Source organism: Caretta caretta, chromosome 2 (genome assembly GCF_965140235.1).
Source record: "Caretta caretta isolate rCarCar2 chromosome 2, rCarCar1.hap1, whole genome shotgun sequence".
Lineage (NCBI taxonomy): Eukaryota > Metazoa > Chordata > Testudines > Cheloniidae > Caretta > Caretta caretta.
Window position 1 is genome coordinate 68,923,142 of NC_134207.1, and position 17,862 is coordinate 68,941,003.

Sequence of the window (17,862 nt, forward strand, 5' to 3'; positions counted from 1 at the left end):
ATTTGTTCTTGCATCCACATTGGTACTGAGCTTAAATACTTCCTCTCCCTCCCTGGTATTTATCCCTCTGATATATTTATAGAGACAATCATATCTTCCCTCAGCCTCTTTTGGTTAGGCTAAACAAGCCAAGATCTCTGAGTCTCCTTTCAGAAAACAGGTTTTCCATTCCTTGGATTATTCTAGTAGCCCTTCTCTCTACCTGTTCCAGTTTGAATTCATCCTTTTTAAACATGGGAGACAAGAACTGCACACAATATTCCAGATGAGGTCTCACCAGTGCCTTGTATAATGGTACTAACACCTCCTTATCCCTACTGGAAATACCTCACCTGATGTATCCCAAGTCCGCATTAGCTTTTTTCATGGCCATCTCACATTGGCGACTCATAGTCATCCTGTGATCAACCAATACGCCAAGGTCCTTCTCCTCCTCTGTTACTTCCAAGTTATGCGTCCCCAGTTTGTAACAAAAATTCTTGTTATTAATCCCTAAATGCATGACCTTGCACTTTTTGCTATTAAATTTCATACTATTACTATTACTCCAGTTTACAAGGTCATCCAGATCTTTCTGTATGATATCTTCCTGTATGATTTTATGAAAGATTAAAATTATTAAGAGTATATAGTTTAGAGAGAAACTATTGAACAGTATAAAGAAGGTAAATCGTGCTTCTGGGTACATTTTCACCACAATACAAGAAGGGAGACACAAATGAAATTAAAAGCAACAAATTTAAAATAGATAAAGAAAAAATATTTTTAAACAATGCATCATGAAACTGGGGAACTAAGTGGCACAGTATTATGAAAGCAAAAAGGATCAGACAGTTTTATCTGAATAAGTATATCCACAATTCTATGATGCTGAAAATGTGTTAAGCATATAAACTTGTGTGCTTCAGGACACAAGACAACTTTTAACTGCGTGGTTAGACAAAACCCTTTCTCCAGATATGCTTTTTGGTAATGGCTCATTGTGGAGGTTTGGAGCATCTTCTACTGATCACTGTTAGAAACAGGATACCGAACTAGATAGACCATTGGTGTAGTCCCATATGGCATTTTCTATGTTACCACTTTCCAGCAGCTCCACTCTTGGGATTAAGTTGTGCAAAAGGCTTGTGGAGGCCTTCCAAAATGAATTTCCCACTATGGGTACTGACATAAATGGGGCTTTTTATGTTGACTTCAAAGGCTATTGCATTAGGCCCCATGTGTGCAAAATTATCCTAAGAGTCATAATTTAGGAATAATGATCAGCCTAATGCAGCTATACTTCATGTTGCAGCAAGAAAAATAACTAGGATAGTACTTAATAAACTAAAGGATGTAAAAGAAAATCATTTTAGGTTTAGTTGTAAAAGTAAATTATTGGGGGAAAATTAGCCACTTCAGAGTATAGACAAATATAGTTTCAGGCTTCTAATGTGGAAAATACAATATAACTGTTCAACATAACTAATCAAAAAAGATATAGTAGTGAAAGCTAACAGGGAAACAATACCATAGTTTCTTTCTGATGCGGTAGATTTGATAAGCAATTTCCATGACAGCTCATTTTATTGCAACTGATCAGGATTAGCATCTGAGCCATCAACTGTGTTTCACTCAGTGACTGAAATTTATCATGTTAAACCATGATCTACCAAAAGCATTTTTTCCATCTATCCTCTCTATCTCTGAGTGAAGAAGGCCAGTTTCTAACTTGATGGATTTTCTGTTTACATCACACTTGAATAGGCACAAGTGACCAATGAGATTACTGAATTTTTGAAAGCCAATTGAGACTTTGATATCAAGCCTCTTCTTAGCTCTTTATTCTCACATTGCTTTCCAGCGAGTAGAATGTGCAAGTGCTGAGCTCTTCCCCAGTGTTCCAGACCTCCTGTAGTGTATTTTCGTAAGGCTTCTCTGCAGTCATGAAAATGGCTGAGAAACAACTGAGAAGGTTTAGAGGAAAACTATGGTCCTTCACATATCTCTGATTGTCACTGATCTCTAAGCTGTCATCCACCAGTCTGAAGCTGGAGGAAATAACCCAGCATCTCCAAAGCCAATACTTGTGCTGGTGCATTGTTAGGTCAAGTCGAACAGTTAAAGTTAGTTAATAGGACATGGTATTTTTCAGTTCACTAGGCCTTTCTTTGTACTTCCAGCCCTATAGTCATTCTAATTATGTGGTGATTTTTCTATTGTTTTATTACTGTTCTAGTCTTTGACATATCCTTTCAATGAACATTGGCTTCATGGTTATATTTTGTTTTGGGGGTTTGTTTTTACTCATGATTTCACTTTCAAGTTCTAGATATATTTTTTTCCCCACTTTAGATTTTCCTTAAGTGCAATTTTTTTTTTAATCCCATCCATATGTGTCTCATCTAGGTTTGAATTGTTTTTAGTTTTCCAGATTTGTGTATGCTAAAGCTCTAAAAACTAGCAGACCACTTATTCATTTGAATTGATGCTCAACATTCTGTAGTTTCATTGGTTGCTAATAACTATCTGTGATGTTCCCCTCTGGTGTTATCCGGACCGGTGATCTGCTAGGTCACTCCAATCCTTAACTCTGGGAATCAGCCTTACCCTGCTCTTGTTGTGAGAACCCCCACTCCTAGGCTGTTCATGCACAGCTTCTAGCATGTGAGCTGCTCCTTGGATTGTGCAATCGAATGACACTAGCCAATATCTCTGGTCCCAGACAACCCTAGGAACCTCCATCTTGCAATGTCCAATTATGTCCACTGGACATAATTGCAAGCTTATACGAGCTTGACAATTTAACAAAGACATTGATAAGTACCAGGCTTGTTATCTCAAGGGGAGTTTCTGACACACTTCAAACCAAACACACTACTTCAGGTAGAATAAATAAACATTTATTACCTATGAAGATAGATTTTAAGTGATTATAAATCAAAGCATAACAAGTCAGATTTGGTCAAATAAAATAAAAGCAACACTGTCAATGCCTTTACAAACTTAGATGCTTCTCACCACAGGCTGGCTGGTACCAAACCTTCAGCCAGGCTCTCCCCTTTGATCAGCACTTCAGTCACTTGGTGTGATGTCTGTAGATGTAGGTGGAAGGGGGACAGAGAGCGAGAGAGCATGGCAAATGTCTCTCCCTTTTATCCTGTTCTTTCTTCTCCCTTGGCTTTTCCCCCTCCCACTTCAGAGTCAGGTGAGCATTACCTCATCACAGTCCCATACTGACCAAAGGAAGGGAGGGGACTCACTTGAACAGATCCTTTTGTTGCTGCCTAGACCAGTGTCCTTTGTTCATGTGAGGCTGGGCTAGGTTTGTCTCATACCTTTCCTGATGAGGTGTGCACTGCCTCTCTGTTCTTGGACAGTTTTTGCTTGGACTTATTTTAAACCATGAGGATACATTTTCAGCCTCATAACAATTAGATGAAATTAAAACCTATAACATTATTGTAACAATTACTATAACAACAACGCTCAGTGCATCATTAACCTTCTGAAGACACCCAACATGACAAACTTTGCATTGGATACCACACAGTCATTTTACAAGGATGAACATGGGAGTGCTGGGTGTTACCCCGAAGTACAGAGCGTCACATTATCCAAGTGTGACATGAACAAAAAACCCATCAAGAAGGAGAATAGCCTGGATCTTTAGTTGAATACTGTGATGGACTGTACTCCTGTATTTACACTATTATAATAATCTTTGCACAAAGTATGCCTTGTGAGGTATCATTTGAAAACTCATAATTTGCTGGTCATTATTGTCCTGGTAAAATATGTGTGGTGATATTGTATGTGAAGTTATAAGATTCCACTGTACGATGTTACTAAAACATGTTCCAAGTCTGAGGAGTGGTAAAACCAGTTCCTCAGAACAAAGGTCAAGCTAACGCATCAGCCAGGTATAAACAAGGTCAATGGGCCATTACCGGCTAAGTGGCTATTCATTGGCAGTCAAAAGGGCATGGACAGAAAATTTACAGTTTAGCAAAGAAATAGCATGGGGTTCCTGTCTATGCAGTTTGCCTGGCAAAATGCTCCCATGTAAAAATGCTTCTCAAATGGAGGACAGGACTATAAAAAAGAAGGGGGCATACACCCCACAGGAGCCCACCCAACCTCCTCTCTCACCCACTCTGTCCATCAATTCACTGCATCAGAAGGAACAAAGGAAGCAACCATTACACAGAAGAAGGGGTCCTAGCCTTAGGAGTTTGGTCAGTAAGACTGTTAAGAACATGTGGTAACTTTGCTTTGAATTTAACAAAGTTTGTTAAATTAGGAACTATTTGCATTTTATTTTTCTTCTAACCATTTCTGACTGTTATGCCTTATTCCTTGTATTCACTTAAAATCTATCTCTTTGTAGTTAATAAACTTGTTTTATTGTTTTATCTTAACTAGTGTGTTTGAATTGAAGTGTTTGGGAAACTCCACTTGAGAGAACAAGATTTGTGCATATCATTTCTGTTAATAGAATGATGGACTTTCTATAAACCTGTATTGCCCAGAGAAGGGTTGGGCAGTAGAAGACATACATTTCTGGGGAAAATCTGGGACTGGAAGTATGCTGGCGTCACCCTGCAGTTTAATTCAGGCTGGCAAAAGCCTAGGTGTGACTGGGAGACTGCAAGTGCACACATACATCGCTGGGAGTGACTTACATGCTAGAGACTGTGAGCAGTCCTGATGGGAAGCTACAGCAGCAAAACAGTGTAAAGGAGGCTTGAGGGCAGGTGTAGCACAGCTATTCACCACTCTAGATTGTACTCTGGGTATGTCACAAATGCCATTTATAAGTAAGAATTTTTTTCCTTGATTTCTGACTCCTTTTAAATCAAGGTCACAATTACAAAAATAAGAACAATGACTCAAAACTGGACCAATACATTAGGCCTCTGTGGGCTGACATATGGTTCAGTGATGCAGGAAATCAAGAATAGGGTTGCCATTTTCTCACTATATTTTGACTATCAAGTGAAATGTTTGACTGTCAGATCCAAGAGTTAATTGTTATGCTAAAACTTACTCCTAGTGAAGTTTCCCCACATATCATCAAGAGTTTCCACAGCTCTAGTAAGGAGTTTTGTTTTTTTTTTTAAATCAAAGCTTGACTGGTATAAAGTTGGTATTGAAACTATTGTACTTTGTACTCTTGACAGGTTATGAGCTTCATGGTATGGAAAAAATTCCGGAAGGACCAGGGCTTATAGTTTATTACCATGGGGCCATTCCTGTAGACTACGGCTACTTTATCTGTAATCTTTATATACAGACGGGAAGACTCTGTTACTCAGCAGTTGATCGCTTCTTTGCTAAGTTACCAGGTAAAGTATTTTTATTATAAATGAGAGAGTTAGTCATATTTTGAATTCAGAGATTCTAATTCATGCCATGTTACAGATAAATACATTATTACAAATATTAAGACTTAAACAAAATGCTTTCCAGGTATGCACTACAGAAAATAGTATAATTTCAAGCATTTGAGAAACTCTGTGGTCTTTAGAATTTCATTATAGCTAAAGGTTTCTAGATTTCAAAAAACTTTGCATGTAGCTTTAACATAAAAATGAAATATGTTCTTTCTGTTCTCTTATTATTGGTATGATTGACTGTTATAAATTGGAAGAATGCATCATGTAACTAGTTTTATTATTAGCTCTTTTAGAGCCAATCCTAAAATATAAACTATTCTCACAAACTTATTTTCTCAGTGTGGTAAATTGCTGCATTATTCTTAAATAAAAATCCTATGGAGCATCCAATTCTCGTTAAGATTGTCATTAGGATCCAGTAACTTGCGTTGCACAAGCACATTTGGACTTGGAAGGCAAAATCTATCCTTGATGTAATTCTATTGAAGTTAATGAAGTTGTACCAAGGGTGAATTTTGCCTATAGTCTTCCAGGATGTTTTCTTAATAATTTTGTTTTCCTGTCTTCTTCCAATGGATGTTCTGAAAATGAAGACTGGTTACTTATAACTGAGATTCTTCAAGATGGACTCTGCATATTCACAGTCATGGGATGTGTGATAAATAGGGTAATTTCCTGAAATATCCTAGATGAACTTTACTGAATTAAGTTTTAAAATCTGTGGACTCTATTGTATTAAATGAATTGTTTATGTATCCTCGCTGGGCAGGGATTGCGTGTATTTCCATGGAAAGCGTAAATATAGCTCCCCCCAGAACTAAGAAAAATATGGAGTGATTAGTCAAAGTCACACAGGTTCCAAAATCTCTAGAGAAGCACCACCCGCAGGAGAGATTTGCCTAAACTAGTTCAAACTGAATTCTTCAGGGACCAAGAGACAAAGAAAGGGTTTTTGGTTAAATAGTCTGGTGGTAAACTGACTCAGGGCCTTCTTTCTGATCCAGCTGACGGACAGGATCTGTGGTCCACGGAAGGTCCCAATCCTTAGGGAAGGGTTGGAAGGACTTTGGCCTACTTAGGCCCCAAAAGACTCGGTTTTTGTTCTGAGCAAAGGGTGTTATGAACTTGAAACCATAGGGAAACTCCTGTGTGCGGTTTGAAGGACTGCTCCTTGCAGAGCCCTTATTGGATTTGGAGTGATGTCCAGTAAGCTTATAAGCACGTATGTAGGTCTTTTTCTGTTTTTAATGTGTTTTTTCTGTATCGCTTTTATGTTAAGACTAAAACAAGCTTGTTTAAAAAGGGATGTTTGGTAGATTAATAGTGGTAATTATGTAAGCGGGGAAATAGTCCCGCTATTGTGGGGAACTTTCCTGGCTTCTGCACTATCCCAGTGAAGTGGGCTAGCGAAAGGATCTGAGTCCTCGCTCCCACTTCCTTTACCCAGAGGCCTCCCTGCCCTTGAGGACTCACCTTCCACTCTCCTCTCTGGCAGAGTCCTCGTAACCCCAACAAGGCTGGGCCCAGGATTCCTAGGGGGCTCAACCCCCAACCCTGCTGTCGTCACCTAGGACAGGGGCTAGGGTGTTCCCACTCTCAGGTACTCTCTCTGCACTGGGCACTTCTCTGACCCACTGACCATTACATACAAGTTAAAAGAAAAGGAGTACTTGTGGCACCTTGAAGTGAGCTGTAGCTCACGAAAGCTTATGCTCAATTAAATTGGTTAGTCTCTAAGGTGCCACAAGTACTCCTTTTCTTTTTGCGAATACAGACTAACATGGCTGTTACTCTGATACAAGTTAAAGCAAATGCAAGTTATTTAATCAACAATTAATTTTAAAAAGAATAAGGAAAAATGGGAAAGGTTAAAGGAAACACATCAACCCGCTCTGTGGCAGGGAACATCACAAACAGTGTCTCTGGAACATCAGGGCAGTTCACAGTCTGTTCCTTGTAAGTCCCAGGCCGCCTTCTCAGGCCCTGGCTGTGCTGTAGGGATGCTGTGGGTTGGACACTTGCTCTGGTGGTGGCCACACGCTCTCAGGCTCTAAGTGGTAGGACCCTTCTTCCCAGTGTCGCCCCTGCCCTGTCGGGGTTATGATCCAAGCCTGGCCTGCAGAGCCTCTTGGTTGATGCGTCTCCCTGTGCTGGGCCTGCTGCCCAGGGTCCCCCCCCGGTCTCCCCAGCTGCTCACCGCACCCAGCTCCGGACTGCTCCAGCCCCAGCTCCACCACTCTGTCTCTGCCCTGCTGCTGCTGCTCTGCCTCCAGCTCCCTGGGCTGCTTCTCTGGCCCCTCTGGCTCTGGTTGCTGCAGCTCTGCTCCCAGGACAGGTCTGCTCTGCTGGCTGCTTCTGTGACTCTACTCCCAGCACTGACCTGCTTCCTGGGCTGCTTTTCTGGCCCCTCTGGCTCTGGTTGCTGCAGCTTTCTTCCCAGGGCAAGTCTGCTCTCTCTGGGCTGTGCCTCTGGCTTTGGGGCTGCAGCTCTGCTCCCAGCACAGGGTCTGCTCTCTCTGGGCTGCTTTTCTGGTCCCTCTGTATCTGGCACAGCTCTGCTCCCCAGCTTAGCTTGAGCCCCTGCTTTCTCCTTAGCTCGGCCCCACTCTGTCTGACCCAGGCAAATCCAGCTAACACTGAGGATGGGACCCCCTGGCCTCCTGACTCTCTGATTAGCCTGCCCACCCTGTCATTCATGCTGACTTGGAGCATTGGCCTCTCCCCATTGTTCCTGGGGACTATCAGTCTCAGGGTCCTGGTTTCCCATAGACCCTTCCCCTTTTTGTACTGGGAGCTAGCCAACCAAAACACCCCCACTGAATGTTAGTAAGGGGGCAACAGTCCCCTTACAATTACACTGTTAACCATCTCTGAAGAGAAGGCAAAACAAGCTGCTTAGGCTGCCTGTGTTTTGTCAGGGGTGATTACAGTAAAGACAAGGAAGGGTTCAGCCTGGAAATAACCTGATCAGAAAGGAGAGAGATGCATGTCTCCACCCAGTGGCTCAATCCAAGGGCAATGGCTGGGGAGCCGGAAGCTTGAGAGTGGGTGCCCTTGCTGGACCACTGAGGGGATATACAGGTGCCCTGAACTGTGACATATATGATGGCAGTGTGTGTGTGGGATCTGTATCAGTGTGCATAAGTTTCCATAGCAGTGGAAGTAGGTACCCTAGAAAGGAGAAGTACAGAGAAAAGTCTCAATCTTTTCAGGAAAGTCTTTGTGAAAAGAGGCAGGGGAAGATGATGATGAATTATGAACAGCTGAAGAGACATCGGCTGGTTGAGCTGTGCACAGAAAGGCAGCTCAGCATTGAGGACCTGATAAAAACACAGCTAGTAGGTTTGCTGTATTCTAATGAACGGAAGAGGAATAATGGTTCAGGTCTGCAGAGAACGTCCAGGCCACTGGCAGAGGGTACAGCTGGCAGGGTAAACCTTGGAGCCAGCTCTTGGAGGGAAGCAGGTAAGAGACTGGCAGAGGCACTACGTCTTTTCTATGCAGTCTGGGAGCATCACTGCAACTGGGATCAGAGACGGATTTACAAATAGATCAGGAGAATCTGCAGCTGGACAGGGAGAAACTGCATTTGGAAATGCAGCAGCTAGCAGCCCAGGAGCAAGAGAGAGAAGACCAGGAGAAACAGCAAAAGTGCAAGAGAGAAGAAAAGGAATAGTACCAGCATGAGGAGAGAGAGAAAGACAAACAGCTTCAAAGTCCTTATCCAGTAGGAAGAACTAGTCCTCAGGTACTTGTCCTGGTGGGTGGTATAGACTCCAAATTACTTCCTCATTTTAGGGAGGGGGATGACATAGATGTGTTTCTAAATGTTTTGGAAAGGGATTGTGAATTAATAGGTCTTAAAATGTAATTGTTAACAGGGATTGTCATTGAGTGGGTGTATTTCTAGTGGGGTCCCACAGGGATCGGATCTTGGTCCTATACTATTTAACATGTTTATCAGTGACCTGGAAGAAAACATAAAATCGTCCGTGATAAAGTTTGCAGATGACACAAATTGTGGGAGTGGTAAATAATGAAGAGGACAGGTCACTGACTGAGAGCAATGAGGACCACTTCATAAACTGGGCAGAAGCAAACAATATGTGTTTTAATATGGGTAAATGTATACTTCTAGGAACAAAGAACATAGGCTGTACTGACAGGATGGGAGATTCCATCCTGGGAAGCAGTGACTCTGAAAAAGATTTGGGGGTCATGGTGGATAATCTTCTGAACATGACCTCCCAGAGTGATGCTCTGGCCGAAAGGACTAATGCGATTCTTGGGTGAATAAACAGGGGAATGTCGAGTAGGAGTAGAGAGGCTATTTTATCTCTGTATTTGGCACTGCTGTGACTGCTGGTGGAGTACTGTGTCCAATTCTGGTGCTCACAATTCAAGAAGGATGTTGATAAATTGGAGAGAGTTCAGAGAAGAGCCACAAGAATGATTAAAGGATTAGACAACATGCCTTATAGTGAGAGACTCATAGCTCAATCTATTTAACTTAACAAAGAGAAGGTTAAGAGGTAACTTGATTATAGTCAATAAAAGTACCTAGATGGGGAACAAACATTTAATAATGGGCTTTTTAGTCTAGCAGAGAGGGGTATAATACAATCCAATAGCTGGAAGATGAACCTAGACAAATTCACACTGGAGATAAGGTGTAAATTTTTAACAATGAAGATAATTAACCATTAAAGCAATTTACCAAGTGTTGCAATGGAGTTTCCATCACTGAGAATTTTCATATCAAGATTGGGTGTTTTTCTATAGTATATGCTCTAGGAATTATTTTCGGGAAGTTTAGTGGTCTGTGACAGCTCGTGATGCCCCCAATATAATAACCTTGCGACCCCCCCAGGGGTCCCGACCCCCAGTTTGAGAGCCTCTGCTCTAGCAATTATTTTGGGGAAGTTAAGTGGTCTGTGTTTGGTGGCCTGGATCTGAATGTCTTGTATCCGAATATGTTCCTCCTCTTCAGACAAAATGTTTGCTGTCACAGAAGGCAACTGAGGGTGATAATTACCTTCCATAGTCAGATCTGAGAACCTCCGATTCAGAAAAGGTAGTTGTAGTGACAGGGGCATGGCCTCCCTCTGAGACTGATGGGAATGAACCACTCTCCATCCCATGGTGGGAAGAGCTAGGTAAGCCATACCCACCCCGCAGGAAGCAGAGGGGCAGTACAGAAAGTTTAAAAGGCAGGTCCTGCAGCTCAGTTGCATGAGAGCTGGAAAAGGAAGCAGACGTTGCTTGCCTGCTGCCGAGCCCTGTGCCTGAGATGGAGCTCTGCTGTGCTGAGGACCCAGAGGACGTACCAGGACTACTGACAGACCAGGACCTGGTGGAGCTACTGGGACTGCCATTGGCTGTGTACCCAGGAGAGATAAAGGAATCCCAGGAGATAGAGGTACACGCCAAAGGGGTAGTAGGAAGTAGCAGAGGGACACCAGATGATAGTCCAGTTTTGTTGGCAGAATTCAGGTCAGCGTGTTTTGGACGGATCCCTGCTGAACCAGTGGCAGAACCATGGCTTAGGACCTGGTGGAGTAGGGTGGGCCCAGGTCCCCCTACCCATGCAGCTGCCTCACCCTGGGGTGGCCGCCTACCCACTTTGGGCCAAGAGGGCAGTGTTTTCTCACTATCCTCCTGAGCCTGAGGGTAGGCAATAGACTACTTAGTGCTCTGCCCTGCCCAGAGGGCCAGAATCCTGAGACTGCTTTTTGCTCTGTCCCGTCCCAATGGCTAAAGCCCTGATACTATTAATTCCCCAATGAGCCTTGCCTTTATAGATATGTGGTAGTGTGGGGGCACATGGCATCCCTCCAAGACTGATGGGGACAGATGGCCACAGACCCCTACAGTAGTTATAGACATCCTTTATGTGGTCTCTTGAGTTACAGGTAATATAGAGCCAAGCAATAGGGCTCACTCAGTCAATGCCATTCTGGCCAGGATTCAGTCATTGGATCTGATTAATACCCTTGACCATAATGCTGAAAGGATTTAGGGTTCTGATATTTCTTGTTACGATCAGGCAGTCGAGAAGGGGATGGAGGTATCTGCTGATCTGCCTCTGATAGCTGTTCCGATTTTGTATCCGATGGTGAGCATAGAGGTGACTGTGGTGGACCTGGTAGAACTGATCATAGAGATAATACATTCAGAGACCTGAAGGGTGTCTTGAGGGGCAGAACCAGTGGTGAAAATAGCTGTTCCTCTCTTCTCTTCTTATCCTCTGGAGGTAAAGAAGGGAGCATTGGAGAAGAGATCCTCTTATTTGCTGTTTATCTTTTGCTGGATCCAAGAGTGATGAGGACTCAAGCAAGATGGATGTAAGCCATTACTGTGGGATAATGAGTAGGGGGGTGGATTCAGAATGTTGCACAAGAGCAGTTCTCATTGGCTGTGGTTGCGCTCCCTAAATCGCAGGTTTAAGAGTCAGTTCCAAAGTATTGGGAACCTGGTTATGCACTGTTCCTGAATGGTCTCATATATGTGTCTTAGCTCTGCTCACAGAACTTCTGTGTGCCATAATCTTATTGAGATTTGTAAGCCCTGGATCTGATAAAGTTCTCATTCTCGGAATGGTTCTGCAGCAGAGGCCATTTCCAAAGCACATTTTTCTCATCTTGATTCAGATCCACAGACTTGGAGAACTTCTTAGCCACATTCTTCCCTTTTTTTTGAAGGTAGCACAGCAGAGGCTGCTGGAGTTGAAGGTACCATCAGAATGGATGGAAGTCCATAAGGTTTCTATTTATCCTGACCCAAAGGACCTAGAACTGAGGATGGTCTCTGCTTATCCCCTGTATCTGATGTCTTTTCAGCTTCTGTGTTAGCTGGCTCTCCTTCTTAGCTCTTGGAGTAAACATGATACAGATTGAGCACTTCGATGAAGGGCATCCCTTCCCAAAGGAAGCAAGGCATCCAGAATGTGCAATTGATGTGGAAAACACCTCCAGACAGGAGACATGTTTGAATCTAGGTTTCCTCTTCAGAGCCACCATTTGAATTCTTCATTAAAGTTCTTACTTTAAAACTAAACTGTCCTAACTGACTACACTATAAATTAACTCCTATCCTTAGCTCCACCTGAAGAACTATGTGAGGGGTTTTAGTATCTGTATCAAATGTCCGGAGAGTCTGTTGTTGCATGTGTTGAAAGGAACTGAGGTGGCTGTGGCTCACCAAGCCCCTTTTATAGCCTGGCCCCTAGATTGTTCAGGAACCAGGGAAAGGAAGGGTAGGAAGGGATAATGTGAGCTGTCCAATGGGCACTGTTAGGGGGCTTATTCCTTCACCCACTTACTTCCCTGGTCCTTCTCGCATGAACAGAGAGCAACAATACCCAAAGTCCAAAGGTGCAAACAATTCGATGTTTATTGGGGTGAACTTCCAGCAAGCATGATTCCAGTTTCCTTCCTTAGTATCCTCCTTCCCAGCTCTGACACCACAAAGCCTTACACCTGTGTCCCTGTTCCCATTCCTGCCCTTAGCCAAACATGATTCCAATTTCCCCGGCCCCATTCCCTGTTCCCATTTCCCCTTTTAGCAAAACATGATTCCAATTTCTTTACCCCCATTTCCTGTTCCCATTTCCCTCACCCGCATGCCCACGCCCACCCCCACCAAAGCAACAATCTGATCCCCCAGAGCCATCCCAAGGCTCAGTGTTCCCATCAGGCACTGCTAGTTATTAAGGCTGGAACTCTGCCACACTTGGAAAGTGCAAGTACATTTCCATTCTACTGTGGGTTGAAGCTGTAACCCCTAATTATATCTGAGTATTTATACCGGATTTATTACTGATGACTTTGACATCTCCAGTTTGATCAGATATGTAATATGTAGACACACTTAAAATTGCTGAAGGGGTGGGTGGGCGTGTGTGTGTTGGAGAGTTTTTGACTGAGTTTTATTCTGAATATGTGTAAGTAATAATTGTGTAATGAGGTCTAATATACCATATTGATCTCTACTGATTATGTTTATTGCAGGAATACAACTGCTTTTTAACCTGTTACCTGCAGTGCATAGTGGAAGAAATGAAAGTGTTGAAATTCTGAAGAAAGGCAACTTATTGGGTGTCTCACCAGGTGGAAGTCGAGAAGCATTCTTTAGTGATGAAAACTACAACCTCCTGTGGGGTAATCGCAAAGGCTTTGCTCAAGTGGCCATAGATGCAAAAGTGGTGAGTGGTTTCTTATGTGTGTATATAAATATGTTTAACTCACTGATCATTGTGTGTTACATGCCCATCTCTGTGCCCAAACCATGAAGAATGTGAGTCTATTACAGCTGCTAGCTACAGAGACTAGCTCTTTAATTGAAGCTTTCAATACTCATGCTTTTCGCTCTAGAAGGAGGCCAGTGGCAGGCCAGGGGGTGAGGAGGCAGGTGCCGGGCCGGGGGTTGAGGAGGCAAGTGGTGGGCGCAGGACTGCGGAGGGATGCAGCGAGCCAGCAGCAGGTGAGGAGGTTTCACAGTGGTCGGGGGCGGGGGGTGTCTGGCAGTGGTCGGGGGAGTGAGGAGGGATGCAGCGAGCCAGCAGCAGGTGAGGAGGTTTCACAGTGGTCGGGGGCGGGGGGTGTCTGGCAGTGGTCGGGGGAGTGAGGAGGGATGCAGCGAGCCAGCAGCAGGTGAGGAGGTTTCACAGTGGTCGGGGGCGGGGGGTGTCTGGCAGTGGTCGGGGGAGTGAGGAGGGATGCAGCGAGCCAGCAGCAGGTGAGGAGGTTTCACAGTGGTCGGTGGGGGGGTCTGGCAGTGGGTGGGAGAGTGAGGAGGGACGCAGCAAGCCAGCAGCAGGTGAGGAGGTTTCACAGTGGTCGGTGGGGGTGTCTGGCAGTGGATGGGAGAGTGAGGAGGGACGCAGCGAGCCAGCAGCAGGTGAGGAGGTTTCACAGTGGTCAGGAAGGGTGTGTGTCTGGCGGTGGGTGGTAGTTGAGGAGGGATGTGGTGAGCGACAGGTGGGAGGGTGAGGAGGGACGGTGCAAGCGGCAGCAGGGGAGCCGGGCCTGGGGTCGAATAGCAGTGGGGCCTGGGGTGGAATGGGGGTGGAGTGTAGGCGTGGGTGAAGGTGGAAGAGGCAGGATAGACAGGTAGCGTTCCCCAGGAGAAGCTTCAGCCGCCACCAATGATTTTGCTGTGGTGTTAGGAATACCTTTACAAGACCCAAATAAGAGCTCTGTGTGGCTCAAAAGCTTGTCTCTCTCACCAACAGAAGTTGGCCCAATAAAAGATATTACCTCACCCTCCTTGTCTCCCCAATGGAATAAAACAGTTTGTTAATCTTCCCTTAGGTCTGGTCTACACTACTGACTTACATTAGTATAACTGTGTTGCTCAGGGGTGTGGAAAAATCCATCCTAACTCCCAGTGTAGACAGCGCTTTGTCAGTAGGAGAGCCTCTCCTGTCGACATAGCTACTGCCTCTTGGGCAGGTAGATTAACTATGCTGTCTCCCATTGGCATAGACTGTCTTCATTAAAGTGCTACCGTGGTGCAGCTGGCTTCACCAATGCAGCATTTTAATTGTTGACTTGCCCTTAGATCCTTACCCATGTGTAGTTTTTGATAGGGGTCTATAATTGGGTCCTTGAACTAAAGATAGCTTAACTATTTTTAAAAAGAATTAGAGAAATATGAAAAAGAATATGCAAAAGCTAGCACTAAACTGCAATTAATGATGTTATGGTTCAAGCTACATTCTAGAGAGAGATTATAATTTTACTCAAATAGTCTGTATTCATGCTCCAGAACAGAGTTTATGTATACAAACCATAAGAGCAAGTGTGTGCATTCTGTGTATAAAAATATGATGAATAAAGTTGGTATTGACAATATTATTGTATCAAAACATGCCCTTATGTGGGCTGTTGTAGAAGCAGTACAGATCTCCAATTTTGAGAATACTTGTTTTTCTATCTCAAAAATTTAAAGGGTTAGTACTAACAAATTTTTTAGTGGAAGGGACTAAAAAATAATTTCTTAAAGGGCCCATTTTTAATTAATTTCTCATTTTATAAATGATCAGATTGGGTTTTCTGAGTTTTCAAGTCAATCTTTAGTCACAGTTACATGCTGTAAATTTGGGAGTTCTTCCTACAAATCAAACAGGTTGAATCCTTGCTTTAAGTGGAAAACTGAGCAGATGTCCTAGTGTCTGTGTCTCCATAACATAGATTCTATCATGCCCCTACAGGACTGTTGTCCCTAAAATTACTGCCACATAAGTAGTGCAGTGTGGAAGGAGACTTTGAAAATATAATTTGGCATTATCTGAAAATACAGAATTATTGACAGAAAATTGTAAATGATACCAAAAACATTAATGGACCGAGAAAGGTAAGTTCTCCTTGCAGGAGGCAGTTTTAGGAATAAACAGTAACAACCTAAACGCAAAATCTCAAAACCTTTCTTAAAAATTTTGGCCCAGATCTTGGGCTGTATCTGATCTTTGCTCAGTGGATCTCAACATGGGAGGTGCAAAGGTAGATTTGTCACCTTTGCACTCTCCTGATCCTGGGGCTACAGGGCCTCAGTGTTGGTGAAGTTTTGAGGATACTCTATTTTAAGTAGGCTGCCCTTGGCCTCAAGGGACCAAAATGGCAACCATGGATCTCCAGGGTGTAGACACCCCTTGGTCATGCTTCCTTTTCCCCAGCTACCTCCCCCCTGCCCCCAGCGCCCCCATGCTGGGGGTTGGAGAAGAAGGTGTAATGAGAGCTAACTGTTGCAAAAGAGGATTGGGCCTGTTCTTTCTAGCAGGCAAATATACTATAGTAAGAACGTGGAAGTCGTGAGTCTCCCCACACCTTGTAGTGACTGGTTATGCAGTCCAGTTATGTGATGGAAATGGAGATCGGACTTCTAACTTTAAATTTTTGAAAAGATTGTAGATTCCATTCCCAAAAGAGCAAAGGGGACAGAGTGACTAAATTAGTCCAATTTCCAGTTTAAATAAATTCAATATTATATCAGTGGAGTAGAATGAAGAATTCTTTGGGTGCATAGTTGTACAATAGTAGGTTGTCACAAGGTGCCTCTTCAGCTACCCAGTGGGCAGTGCTGCCCAGCCCGTTTTCATGGTCTCTGTCAGAAACTCACTCATGCTGTTTCCCTTTCACCATGTGTACATTTATTATTCAGTTCCCAAGCAAAACAGAACATGACACAGGTATACAGCAGGAGGAGACTAACACACAGCCTTCTCTTCTCCCCACAGTCACCCTCTGAGCTCCCAGGCTTCCTGTTCCTCCCAGTTACTGAGCCAGTTGTCTCATCAGCCCAACAGTTAGCACCTGGGTGTCGTTAATCCTCCCACCAGAAACGAGTTATTTGCTTCCAGTTAAGTCAGAAGCCTTCTCTGTGCTGCAGAAACCTCCGTGGTCAGGGTGCTTCAGTAGCTTTTTGTCCCAAAGGTGTTACCGTATTCAGCAAATGGTATTCTGGCTTATATTTTTTACTGCAGCTTTGTTTGACCAATGAAGAGTAGAGCTGTTATGACAGAAGAAAGGCGAAGAGCAAGATTAATGCACAAATTCAATCTGTCTTGGAAATATGAAATGTGGTCCAGGGAACATCATCCTTCCCCTCTGTTTATTAGTCAAATTTCTATAAAGCTGTATAGATATGACTTGAAAGAGATACATTTTAAAGAAATAAAAGCAGAAGAAAAGAAGGAGAAGTCATCTTAGCTGTCTCCACTATGGGCTGCTGCTTCAGAAGAAGAGGAGAGGAAATGGGAGCTGCCTTTTGGGACCAGAACTACCAGCAGGAGTGGAACTGCTGGCAGGAGAGGACCTGGAAGCTGATAAATAGGAGTCCAGCCATCAGTGGTAGAACAGAGCCAAGCAATATTTGCAGGAGAGAGGGTGACAAGATGTTCCACAGTGTGAGAAAAGAAGGTGACCTAATGGCAGAAAAGCCTAATCAGGATAAGCGAGAGATTTGGAACAGATGGCATGATGATGAGATTAAATGAAAAGTTCAGATAGTGTGACTTTAAAAAAAATTAAATAGTTTAAATATAACTAATTTCCTGATGTTACTTTTCCCTCTGAACAGTTGTTGTAGGGATGTTGCACAAGAAATACACTCTCTGTTAAGATGTGGTCTACACTATAAAAAAATGTAAGAACCCTGCTCTAATTCATATCTCTGATAAACCTCTTGGCATGAGAACTAAAGGGGAAGCAAAATTCTGTGCCACGCCATGTACATGGTTGGCACTCGATCTATAATATCAATAATGAAGACACTGTCACAACATAAGGTTTAGGAAGAACCTCTACTGTGACTTGATGTGACCTATACTAGCTCAATATGTGCTTCAGAGAGACGATGATCTGTATCATATTTGAAGGAAAATAATTTTCTGAGAAATTACAGCTTCTTAAAGCTATTTAGTATTAAAGGCATAAGAAAGGAAACATTCAGTTATGCATGATCATCCTTTCTTGTCCTCTGCCCC

The 17,862-nt window shown here is 43.4% G+C and overlaps 1 protein-coding gene across 1 annotated transcript in view; it reads left to right on the top strand.

Annotated features, from left to right (window-relative positions):
• LOC125632460 (DGAT1/2-independent enzyme synthesizing storage lipids-like) overlaps window positions 1–17,862 on the top strand; it is a 56,218-nt gene that overhangs the window by 21,449 nt on the left and 16,907 nt on the right. Inside the window, exons 3-4 of the mRNA XM_048840691.2 lie at window positions 5,163–5,327; window positions 13,388–13,581. Coding sequence (XP_048696648.1) covers window positions 5,163–5,327; window positions 13,388–13,581 — 359 coding nt within the window. The remainder of the gene's footprint in view (window positions 1–5,162; window positions 5,328–13,387; window positions 13,582–17,862) is intronic.